General features: G+C 39.1%; 1 protein-coding gene across 9 annotated transcripts in view; it reads left to right on the top strand.

Annotated features, from left to right (window-relative positions):
* Positions 1–13,425, top strand: part of rbms3 (RNA binding motif, single stranded interacting protein) — an 858,736-nt gene that overhangs the window by 590,554 nt on the left and 254,757 nt on the right. For 8 of the 9 annotated variants that reach the window (XM_070880858.1, XM_070880857.1, XM_070880855.1 and 5 more), the window contains one exon: positions 10,255–10,412. In XM_070880858.1, coding sequence (XP_070736959.1) covers positions 10,255–10,412 — 158 coding nt within the window. The remainder of the gene's footprint in view (positions 1–10,254; positions 10,413–13,425) is intronic. The other variant, XM_070880852.1, reaches the window with a different exon arrangement.

The raw sequence follows: 13,425 nt of genomic DNA, 5'->3' as shown, positions 1-13,425 counted from the left end.
AAAATGATTTGATAAACTAAGGTGTTAAAAAGCAACATCCCTCAAAAGGGATCAAATAATGGTGGTAAGAGATACCACAACAGGCTAGAGAAAGTAATATTGGAACAGTATGCTGGAGTGACACAAGGGCGGCAGGACAAATGGGTACAACTTCAGTCAGAGTTGTGAAAAGGCAGGTTAAAAGCAGACACCAGAAAGTATTCCTTTATATACAGAGTGACGAATGGCTGGAATTAGTTGTCAGTAAGTGTAGTTGAGGCTAGGACACAGGAGACAATTAAGAAACAGGCAGATACTGTAATGGTAGTTAATATTCTGATAGCATGAGATCAAATGTGTTGTGTATCTGTAAAGCATGCACTCCCATGTTTCGCCACCAGGGAGCTCATCCCCTGAAGTCCCAAGGGATCCCAGCATCCCTTGGGAGCACTGTATATAAGCCGGCCCCGAAGGCCTGTTCCTCACTCTGGAGTGTCTTATTAAAGACTGAGGTCATTGTTACTTTAACCTCCCTGTGTGCAGTCTCATCTGTTTTAGGAACACGATAAAATGGACCAAAGAGACTTCTTTATCTGAATCTATCTGGTTTGTCCAGACATTTCTGGAGCATTTGTATAAATTCTATAAATTATAAACCCAAAGAAATCAATTTGAACCCTCCGGGCACCAATTCCCTTTCCATTCACTGTGAATAAGGTACAATTCCTTCCTTTCAATCTCTGCTGCCATTGTGCCAGATGTGAAAAGCCTTTCATTCTCTGTAAACAGCTCTAATGTGCCAATGCATTCCTCTGTAAATAGTGTGCGACAAAATTGTACAAGATATATCTGCATGTATTTAAAAATAATAAAGGCAAACAATTGCGGGAAGATATCCTCTGTGAACTATTTAATAAAATCATAAACTTGTCTACAAAGAATGTGTCCCCAATTTTGCTATATATAACAGAGGAAATCATGTGTAAGCTTCTGCTGAGCATTTCTTCGGAAACAAGTGATTTGTGTTTTAGGTATTGAGGAGCATGAGAGTGCATTTCTTATGGATGTATCAGATTATCGAAGACCAGTCTGTTACACGCAATATGCACTGAACTTATAATGAGGCACAGGAGCACATGAAGTCCAACTTTCCCTCTCTTGTGGCCCTTGGCAAACCTGGCATTCCACATATGTGTGGGCCTGAATTGCTGGCCCACAAGTTTTGAAATGTTACTGAAAGCTGAGGTTAAAGAGAAAGAGGGAAAAAGAAATAGTGTTTGAGAAAAAAGTGGAAACCTGCACATGAAATTGCTTCATGTTGGGTCTGTGAGAGTGGCCCTCGAGCTAGTCACTAATAAATGGAAATAAAATGGAGGCACTTGAGATAAAAGTTAGTGAATACCATAATTTACAATATTGCTGTGCTGTGACAAGAACAGGAGTAGGCCATTTAACCCCTCGAGCCTGTTCTGGCATTCAATTAGATCATGGATGAGCTGTACCTGAACTTCATTTACCTACATTTTCTCCACATCATTGATATCTTACCTAACTATCAGTCCAGGTTTGATAGCTCCAATTGTCCCAGCATACATGGACTTTTGGGGAGAGTTCCAGATTTCCACCACCCTTTTTGTGAAAAAGTGCATCTCGATTTCATTCCTAAATGGCCTAGCTCTAATTTTAAGATTGTGTCCACTTGTTCTAGATTCCTCTACCAGAGGAAAGAGTTTCTACATATCTGCCCTATTGAATCTCTTTATCATTTTAAACAGCTCAATCTTCTAAATTCAAGTGCACCATATACTGGTATCTTTGACAGAGGGGGAAAATTGCATGTCGAATACAAATGCACAGCATATGTAATTAGAGTACTAGTCAAATCTGCATAATATTTATTTTTTCACGTAATATTTTGATTAAAAGACAAACAAACATGCATAACCAGTTTAAGCAGACACCTTTGCAGACTCAAATCTTTATTCACACTCGTAAAAGTCTTTGTGAAACCACCTGTCTGGCTGTGTTAATTTATTTTAATTTAGCTCCAGGTGCTCATGCTCAACAGTAACATCTCATTAGTTACTGTCAGTCATTCATCCCACCCCTCATCCATCATTGTACAACCCAGTCTCTGGAAAGTGAAATTCCACTCATACTACAGACAATGATATGCGGACTTCAGCCCTGTAAATATCAGCCATTTCCCTGCTCATGTTCTGACTACATATTATCCAGAGTGACCAGTAAATCCAACCCACTTCCTGCTGTAGGTTTCTGTGATGGCAAAACCATCAAGAAATATAGTGACAATCAGTGGTTCAGTCAGCATTGATGGAATGAAGCCATAGCGATGCAATTTAAAGCTTTCTGTCGCAAGTACTGCACTGCAATGTCTTAAATAGTTAGTAGATGTCCTGGTTTCAGAAGCAGTTGAAAAGAAAGAAGCAGGCATAAATCTTCTTTAAAAAATCTCAAATATGAAACTTTACCAAATGGAAGCTGACAATCCGAGTGAATGTCCAATGGTAGCTCTCATCTAATAATTTAGTTACCACCTCAAATTGTTTGAACAGAAATCCTTGTCATTCCATCTGTTTACTGGATATTTCGCCCTCCTCGCCACGATCTCCAGACTTCATAAAGTAGTAAAATAAACACTCTTATTAGACCATAGCTTATGCCATAAACTATTGAGCAGGTTTATAAAATATAATGGATACGCAGTAGCAATATACAACACAGCAAATTACAACAGTTTAAAGAATAGGGGGGTGAAATTGCCCTTCGATGATAGTACACAAAATGGACAATAGCGTTTTGCACCTTGCACAATTTTTTTTTATATTGACATCAGCCACCCAAAACCAAGGGCGGGGAAGAGAGGAAATCGAAGGGGGGAATTATAGATGGTAGTAATATTGGTAACATTGAGCTTCTCCTCATCATCCACATTAATGCAATAACACACTGATAGTCTATATGTAACTGCCAGAAATAAGTTTTAACTCCCCAATATCCTATCTGTAATGAATGGTAATTCTATAACCTGCTGATATTCGCCCAGTAAATACAACTGGAATCCTGCTACACTGCACAACATGTGATCAAGCTCCCCAGTATGTGCCAAATTTAACAAGCCCATCACTTTCCCTATCGCCTTGGACTCTGGTTTGGACTCGAGTTCTGTGGGCAGTTTCACAAAGGGTAGCAGGCTCAGTGTTTGGCCCACTTCCCACAATGTATACAGACTATGGGGAAAATGAAAAATATTAGAATGCTTGTTTCTGATCTTTACTGTATTTGAACATTCAAAGCACTTGATGAAGGCAGAATAGTAGTGCAGTGCTTTGCTCTGTGAATGCACCATGTTCTGGAGCAGGTAGGACATTGAAATTACCCTCGAAACATGACGTTTCCAAAATAATACTGAGCCAGCAACTGCCAAGCACTTCATAGTTTTAATTTAAAAAAAAACAAAGAAGTCCCTCATCTGGTGAAAAATACAGATTCAGAATGATACTACTCTTTATTATTTGTAACGAATTTCTCCAAAGGTTCATAAAAGCAGTTAATAACAATTAACAGTAAGCACAACTTCAAACCAAGGTGAAGAACAATAAGAGAAAAATAATTGAACTCACTGTGGTATAGCCTCATACATATTGAACCAGAATTTGCTGTCAAAATAACGGTGAGGCTAATGGCACTTGGCATTATTTATGCACGAATGGCACAGCAACTTCAGGGAAGATGCCCATGTAAGGGTGTATGCGGATATCCAAAAGTTGCTGACTGTTTTTCACAGCTCTGCTGTTAGGTTTGCAAAAAAGGCATTGCGCTGTCTACCTCACCTTTTGAAATGTGGCAATAATGGGGTAAAGTTGCTGTATTTGCGAGGTATATACAAGCTAAACTCGCCACAGAAACTTAAGTCTTGTCCATTTCAGTCTAAGTACCCTTTTAACTATCTGTTAAGTGTTAACCTCTCTAGCACTGGAAATTAACTTACAAGTGCAGAGTCTCATTCCTTCAGGTTTTAATTGTTGTTGGAGATTTTAATTTTCAAAAAAATCTTACTTTTCCTTTGTGTCTTTTTTCTCTCTCTCTTAATCCAATCTTTCTTTCCCCTTCTGTAACTAATTTGACATTGAAATCGCCCAATCTAATTTACATGTCCTTCTCAGACTTTGCGCTGTTGATTTCACAATCCTTCAACCTGATTGCTTAAGGAGATACACAGTTGCATGGTTTCTTCACTCAGGTCCCAAATGCCTGATTTCCCTCCCTGCAATGTTATCAGTTTGCACTTTCAGCAACTTCCCAGCTATATTTTTTTTATAACCTAAGTATGCAAGAGCAAGGCTATCTAATGGCAGACTCTGACCGCTAAAAGCCCTGCTACAGCAAGTTGTGGCCCAATGACTCCAAGCTGACCTGAAGGGAATTGCCTAATACACTGATCAAGCCCGGTTGTTGAGATTATGGATTGGCAAAGTTGTGGGGTTAATATAGAAAAAAAATAAATAACACTTCTTTAATATGCAGCTCTTACTTTGAATGATGTATGCATTATGACCAACATGTGTATTTATATAAATCTATGTAAATAACATTTTTCTATTTATGCGCACAGCATAAATATATCTATACAAAAGGAAAACAACTTTTAAAATTGTGATGATGTTCAGATGCACTTTGTAACTGTATGTATCCTATATGTTTAAAATACCTGAACACTAACTGGAATATAAATTAATTGATTTGTCAGGAAACATTGTTTGCAGAGCATAAAACAAGACTTCAAAGCCATTTTTGATTGACAGCAGTTGATTTTCCTTTTGTTTTTATTCTTTAACTTCTGACACTTCAAATTTCTGCCTTATTGCAGAAGAATGCAGTTACCAAGGGATACCTGCATTCATAATCATTCTAATTAAAGGAATGGTCAAGGCTAACAGATGGATTTGAAATAAATTGAGAATGTGTTTTTTTAATATGAGGCATAGTGGTAGGTGGACATGCTGTTTAATTTATTAAACTTTTAATATATAAACCCAAATAACGGGAGGGTGACCCAACACTGCCTTTATATTCTTCTCCATGGGTGCAAATTGATGCCAACTGGTGGAAATTTTTCACATAGTTTTGTGTCGCTAATTCTCCACTGTTATGTATTTGACCCAATCACACTTTTGTTAGATTTTCTATGACTACAGTAAGATAACGAGGAGCCAAAACCATTTTTAGTGTTAAAAAAATCAAGATTTTTTGGAAGTGAAGAATTTTTGCTCCTGATTTTATTTTTGCACAGTCAAAACTCGACTCTCAGATATTTATATCAAATGCTCAAAACCAAATGATTGGCTCCTAAGCTGCAGAGCTTCAATAGCCTATTTAATTGTTGACCAAATAATAATTACCCAGAATTTGCTGAATAAATAATAGCGTCTGAATGATGCACGCTGTTTTTAATGTGCAAATCAATCAGCAACTTGTGGCGAGGAAGAAATGCCTGTAACTTGCAAATCGGCAAAAGTGCTGGACAATTTGTGCCACTCTGCTGTTAGCTTCGCGGAAACGGCATTTCGCTCTTAACCTCCCAACGATTTTCATTAAGTTACTGCACTGGCACATTAATTGTCCATTAAACTCACCACACAAAGTTAAATTGCGCAAGTACCCTTTTCACAATGTGATAATTGTTAATTACTGCCAATCAATCTCTTTGGCCCAGAAAGTGAACAATTAAACCTGTAAAGTCTCATTCCTTCAGGATGAGAATTGTTGAAGATTTTTAAAATGTATTTTTTTTTCTTACTATTCCTTTCTGTGTTTTATTTTTCTTGCTTTTATTCCAATCTTTCTTTCCATCTCTTTATTTCTCTTCCTGTACTTGATTTGATATTGAATTCACCCACTCTAATACACCCTCATTCTCAGTCCTTCCTCTGTTTATTTCTCAATCCTTTAATCGCATTCGTTAAGGAAATAAACCAAGGTCCCAGATGCCCTGTTGCCTTCACTGTGCGGTTATCAGCTTGCACTTTGTGATCAACAATTTTTAAAACCTAAACGTGCATGAACAAGCCTCACTAACTGGGCACGCCACACGATGCCCCATTCCAGCAAAATCTGGGCCTTTCTGTATAACTGGGGCAGATTTGCATGCCTGAATTTAAGTATGTCATTTTGAGAAGCTTTAATCAATTGTACAACTGGCTGTAGTTTGTGGTTTTTATTGAGGAAGATTACATTCCTAATTCTGACACATTTTCGTTTTGCAATTCTGTGATTTCTTGGGCTTTTCTCTTGTTTTTTTTTAACTGAGAGATCATTCATAATTTTGGGTGGAGAGGAAGAAATAAAATTCCTATTAATGCAAGCCAAGCCTACTTTAGGAAAGATCCTGTCACCAGCCACAGAGTGGAAGATGTCAGTGCTCATACTAATGTAGTTTCTCAGCAAGACAACAAGCAAATATGCAGGGGGAAAGAAAAGGTCAAATTCAGTGTGGGTCACCAGATTTTTGGCAAAAGACTGTAATATAAGCCTCATCTTGTATGGCCAATTTGAGTCATTGCCCTTCTTGGCAGAAGCTTGCTATCTCTGGAGAGCTTGTGCAGAGAACAGTTTAACATTCTGTACTGTTGAGCCAAAGGTGAATTTGAATCCCAAACTAGTGTTACATTTATGTTACCTGCTTGCTTTATTGTGGTTTTCTTTTCCTAATTCACCACAAAATATGATGAGATCTTAGGTTTATTAATTAGGGGAACTTTTTTCTGCAGCTTATTTATGGCAGAATTCTTTAATAGTGTCTGTGTCTTAGGAACGAGGATTTACAATTTCAAATATCTCACTGAATGTTAAAAGATTTTTGCAGCTTTTGAAAAGCTACTTAATGAGACTTTACATTTTAATGTGCAGCAACCATTCCCAATTACTGGGATTTAATAAGCTTAAGAAATCAGTATCTTCCAAATGCTGCAATTTATTTTACATTTTAAATGCTCTCTGGAAAGGCACTCATACACCGTAGCTGTCATCTTATAATGACTGTTAAATGGTAACTGAGGCAAAAGATGAAACCTGAAGCATTTTATAAACATGTAATTGACACTTTTTGATACTGTAGTGTGCATTATATTGGCCTGGAAATTCCGGCCTCCCAGGTCCGTACAGAGTGTCTACGGACCCGGGAAGGCATCGCAAAAGCCGGCTTTCAGCGCACAATGCGCATGGGCTGAAAACTGACTTTTCCGATCTGTCAAGCTGGAGCTTGACAGATCTTCCATATCTCGGGAGTGAGGACATTTGCAAGGTTAAGATTGCGGTATTTACCTATATCTTGCCCAGCAAAAGTCCTCAAAACTCTTGCGCCTGATAAAAGAAAGCGCATAGCCGACTTTTACAGGCATAAGAGTTTTAAAACATACAAAAGCATCATTAAATTAAATTTTAAAAACACATTTTATTGTTAAAAACCCTACTGTAAGTTTATTTTAAACCATAATGAAAAAATGTTTTGTTAATCGGGGAAAAAAAAATTCTATAACATTTATTAATTTAATTTCAATTAATTTTAATTATGTGAGGTGTGTTTTTTATTTTTTATTGTATTTAGTGTGTTTGTTATTTTTTCTCATTAATAGCAATGAGAACTCGTAGATACTGAGTTCTCATTGCTATTAATGAGAAAGTTGTGGAATACTGTACCTGATTGGTTGTGCAGTCACGTGTGACTGCACCTTCTGTGTGGGAACCTGGAGGATGGGAGCGCGCTTCGCAGCGCGGGAAGAGAAGGCCTCGCCAACGGAATCCCACGCTCCTCCCGGACCACCAGGTAAATTCGTAAAATTTCTCTGGTCGGAGGCGTTCGTCCGAAAGAAGCCTCCGACCGGAATTTCAGGGCCATTGTGTATGATTTGTAACGCAACTTCTTCTGTAATTTTAAGCTACATTGTTCAATAGTTCTGCTTTATAATGATTACAATGTGGTTATTGCACTGCAGTTGCAATAAAGCATTAAAGTTTTTGAGCTGTCTTTTGGAAAATTTGACACCAATCAACTTTCTGACATATAATTTGATTTTTGTGTGTGTCTTCACTTAAAACCATTACCATTGTAAAGGATGGGGTCAATTAAAGCAGGGGTGTCACAAAAATTGGACACGTGCAGAAAGCTTTTAGAGAACCTTAAAAGGTATCTCAACCCATTTGCAGCCTTTACCAAGGCTAAAGGGGCAGAAGGCTAAGATATACCAGACCAAAGTGAAGGGAAAGAGAATCCTAGGTGCAGGTATGAGTCTGCAAACAAGAGTAGCCCAGCACCTACCTCTTGCTTCATGGCTGTTGAAGTAAAGGCGGTATTACATGTTACTTGGGGTACAGTAGCAGAGTTACTGGACTAGTAATCCAGAGACCTGGACTAATGATCTAGAGACATGAGGTCAAATCCCACCACTGCAGCTGGAAAATTTAAATTCAGTTAATTGAATAAATCTGGAATTAAAAAAGCTAGCATCAGTAATGGTGACCGTGAAACTACCAGGTTGTTGCAAAAATCCATCTGGCTCACTAATGTTCTTTAGGGAAGGAAATCTACTGACCTTACCCGGTCTGGCCTATATGTGACTCCAGACCCACAGCAATGTGGTTGACTCTTAACTGTCCTCTGCGATTTAAGGCAACAGATCACCACCACCTTCTCAAGGGTAATTAGGGATGGGCAATAAATGCCGGCCTTGCCAGCAATGCCCACATCCAATGAACGAATTTTTAAAAATAAGCTACTTGTGAAGAGGGTTATCCTCTGTGCTCCACCATTACACCGTCCTATAGTTCAGTATTGCATCATGCCAAATTTCAGGTTATAGGTGACCATTACTCTCCCTTCACGTCCAAGCCTTCTGCTGCATGGTAGCTGCAGTAGTCCTTGTAGTAGGTAGCACAGCTTTGCATTTGTCTCTTTGCTGACTCTGACCCTAAGAAGAAGGATCCCTACATCATTGCCAAGTAGGTGTGCCAGGACCTGCAGAAATGGTTGGTGACATCTTGGCAGATGCAGCCAAACAGACAACACTAGCTTCTGATCACCCTGACATGTCTTCTTTTATGCAGTACCATGCTATAATTGGGGTGTTGAAGAACCTTCCATCATAACAATTAATCAGACATTCACATCATGTTGCGATGCCACCAGGGGTCTGCTGTGTCGTCTCCTTTAGGTGGAGGAACCCCGATTAGCACATGTCTATCACAGTGAGATTTTTTTAAAATTGTTCTTGGGAGGTGGAAAGCAGCATTTATATCCCATCTTTAGTTGCCCAAACGGTCAGTGATGTCGCTGGAAAAAACAGGTTCGTGTTTGTGGTCAGACAACAGAGGCCAGTGACTTTAGGGATTCGGAAGGACAGAGGAACAGTGTGAAGGAAAGGGAAGGTCACTGATTCCCCAATTTCTTTGATAAACATTGGGTCAGGTTAGCCATGGATTTAACAGTGGTTCAGTAATGAATCACTCAGCAAATTATTATTATTTGTACACCAGGAAAAAGAAGCCGTCACTGATCATCTGTTAAAAGCAACATAAAAGAAAGTATCAAATGGAAAGCTACAATGAAAAATTAAAAACATACCCGGCAACTTACCTTTACCAAGATAGTCGAGAAATAAAAATAAGTGCTCTGCAGAGCCAGCTGTGGTCAAAGCATAAAGCACAGCTGGCAGACTGCAATTGCAGCATAGACAGTCACAAAACCTCGGAAAGTTCTGCAAAGCCAGCATTACCTACAGGCATCAAAGGATAAGAATTACATAGGTCTTCTCAATGGACTGTGGCAGGATGTATCAAATGTAATAATGTATATATATGTTTGTGTGTGTATATATACATAGATAAAACGTGTATATGTGAAAAAAAAATATATATATCTATACGTATTCACAGAGGTGTGTCTATGTATATTTGTGCACATATAATTTCTTTCTTTAAAACGGATACAGTTTTAAGAATTCGAGAAGTGTGCAGATTTTGAAAGACGGATTATGAAAATGCAGTGCTCGTACATTGTCATGGTTGTTTTTTATCGATAAAAGACTATTTATTATGATTTTTGATTAGTTTTAAACCATAAGACGGTCTTTCCACGTTGCTATTGTGTTATTTGACTCTGTTCTTTCTGGTAGTCTTGTTGTTTTTGTATATCTGGAACTCTTGAATATTCCACTTTCAGCTGTAGAGATTCATGTCATTTTTCATTTTTCTCTGCAGCAGCAAGAACAGGACCCAACCAACCTGTATATCTCAAATCTGCCCATATCCATGGATGAGCAGGAACTCGAGAACATGCTGAAACCTTTTGGCCACGTGATCTCCACAAGGATATTAAGAGATGCAAATGGAGTAAGCCGAGGGGTGGGATTTGCCAGGTGAGAGACAGGGGCTTTTCCTTCGATAAATCAAATGAAGCATCATTTTAACCAAATCCACCTGGTGGAAGTAAAAACCAGGAGCTGTGTAAAACGGGCTGATCTGCTCATGTCAGTTGTCCACTGGGCATGTCATATTTTCTTTCTCTGCAGCAGCAGAAACAGGACCCACCCAACCTGTATATCTCAAATCTGCCCATAATCCATGGATGAGCAGGAACCCCCAATTACCCCCAAGAAGTCAACAAACCAATAAAAATATGATTGACAGTGATGGATATGTTCCATGCGAAGCACAGCAGGATGAGATTTTCCTGACAGTCTGAACAGTCACCTAAAGGGAATCACTACTTGTTGCATTGTCTGATACTCCGACACAAACAGATTGTAGTTTGCATATAGGGGTATATTTTCTTGTGTGTGCAAAGTTAAAGTAAAATTCTTCCACTAAACTGATTGTAAACAAGTAGTTTATTTTTAAAGTTGCACACACAGGAAAATATGCCCCATAATCAAATGGAAATATAGTTACTTGACTCACTTATTGGTTTACTATAAGGCAAAGTCAGCCGCAGATCAACTTCATAGGATGGAAAATACAGGTTTTCACAGGACTAAAAGTACAGGCTGGTGTGCATGAACCCTCGTCTAACTATCAGAGAAAAAAGACACAATCTCCCACCTGTTAGACCATGAATGATTGGTCTCAGATTAACACAACATCACTGCATCCACACCAGAGGATTGACAGTTCAGATCACAAGATAATTACGCATGAGGAAGGCCATACGGCCATCTTGTGTCATCCATTCAGACAGAACCAAGCACCTCCCATTATATCATCCAATTGTTTCTTAAATTATTTCCACAGCTCCACCTGAAAGTTTATTCCAAATGTTGATTACAATTTGCGTAAATAATTTCCTGACATTGTTTCATTATGGTGTATAACACTCTGATTAGACTGCATCTAGAGTACGTTCAGTTCTGGTTACTGCACCTCAGGAGTAATGTATTGGCCTAGACATTGCGGTTGGAGGCGTAACTCCGGAGTATGCCTCCAATGCACAAAATAATTACGTAAGTACTTCCTAGTGCCCGGCTGCGAAGAGTTGTGGCCTCGGGCCTCAAGCCAGTGGGCAGCGTAAGGGCCCATGAATCCCAGGAATGCAGGCGGTTCGGAAGTGTATGTGGGATCATGTGGGCCCGGTCCTCCAATGACAAAGGAGAATTCCATTTCATTCATTTACGAAGGGAATCCCCTAATGATAGGCAATGGAATCCCCAAATCTATAATTATACAATTTACAGAAATGGAATTTTATTCATATGTACCTACATTGCACCAACCTCAATAAAAATTAAATGTTTTGATCATTTTAAACATCATTAATCCAGGCCAATATTTTCATAAACTCATTTAATACAGTATGTGCATAATTTTGGATATGAAAATGTTTAATGTAAGCCTAAGATATCCCCATATGCTGATGCCTGCTTGCATCAATCTTAAGACTTACGTGGGCAATTGCTGGCCAGTCACTGGGCAAATAGCCCAACTCCTGAGTATTCCCTTGAGTAAAATATTAAGGGGTGATTTAATTGAAGTGTATAAGATGATTAAAGGATTTGATAAGGTAGATAGCGAGGAACTATTTCCTCTGGAGGAGGAGCCCACAACAAGGGGACATAACCTTACAATTAGAGCTCGGCCATTCAGGAGTGATGTCAGGAAACATATCTTCACACAAAGGGTAATGGAAATCTGGAACTTTCTCCCACAAAAAGCTGTTGAGGCTAGTTCAACCGTAAATGTCGAAATTGGGATTGATAGATTTTTGTTTGGTAAGGGTATTAAGGGATATGGAACCAAGATGGGTAATGGAGTTGAGATACAGATCAGCCATGATCGAATTGAATGGCGGAACAGGCTCGAGAGGCTGAATGGTCTGCTTGTGTTCCTATATTTCTATATCATTCCTAAAATTACTAATTTGACCTTGTGTCCTCTAGTTCTACTTCCACAATTTAATTTAAAGTAACAATTAGGTTAACATTTTCTATATCCTTAATAATCTTATGTATCTCTAAGATCACCTCTCCGAGACAGTAGGGATAATTTTAACCCAAAAACTGGGCGGGTTGAGGTCAGGTGGGAATTTCTAGTGTTAAAAATCTGAATCTTGACCCCAACCCACCTCCAACCCGCCCACTTCTGGTTTTCGTGAAGGTGGGACGGGGGTGAGGGACAGGCAGCCAACCCACTCCCAGGAGGCAGGCTGGCAACTTAGATATTATAATGAAGCTGGTGTACCTCAGATTTAATTATCGTTTTAAATTTAACAGTGACTGGTTGGGTTTTGCAGCCCTCGTGAAATCTGCCAACTGATGGAAAGCAAGACCTGCTGGATCCAGGAGCTAAGTGCCTCTACACTTTCCCCCTGGATCCAGCGTCCCTACCGAATCCACCGCCTGCACTCCCCCCTCCCCCTTTCCCTTCAACACCACTCTGACATAACTCTTCTCATAAGTATTCATTGTTTCTTACCCTTCAGCCAGTTTCTTATCCATTCCCAGGGTTTAACCTGAATTCAAACAGCTTTGAATTTAATTAACAGTCTTCTGTATACCCTTTTCACACAAAAGCACGAGACTGCACACATATCTCACTCTATTCGCTCCCCTTTACATCCCTCCACACACAGTAAATTTAAGCAATTATACTCTCTAGAGCTACAATGGTGGAAAATGTGTAATTGGCACCAGAGATGGAACAGATACACAGACAGAATTATGTATTTCTCAATTCTCACAGTGCTGTGTTTGTGGGCTCAATTTTCCCCAGTGATTTGCACCGTTTTTTTGGAGCAGGCTGCTTTTTCTGGCCTAACTTAAAAATCCACAGTTTCCCCAATCAATTTGCACCAGTTACGTTTTTTTAGGTTCGTTTTTTTTTCATCCAAAGGGGACGTAACCAGCCACCTACGCCAATTCTGGCCATTTAGTGAACTTT

The sequence above is a fragment of the Pristiophorus japonicus genome, chromosome 5, assembly GCF_044704955.1.
Source record: "Pristiophorus japonicus isolate sPriJap1 chromosome 5, sPriJap1.hap1, whole genome shotgun sequence".
In the NCBI taxonomy this organism is placed as follows: Eukaryota; Metazoa; Chordata; class Chondrichthyes; family Pristiophoridae; genus Pristiophorus; species Pristiophorus japonicus.
This window is presented reverse-complemented; position numbering and strand designations above follow the sequence as displayed.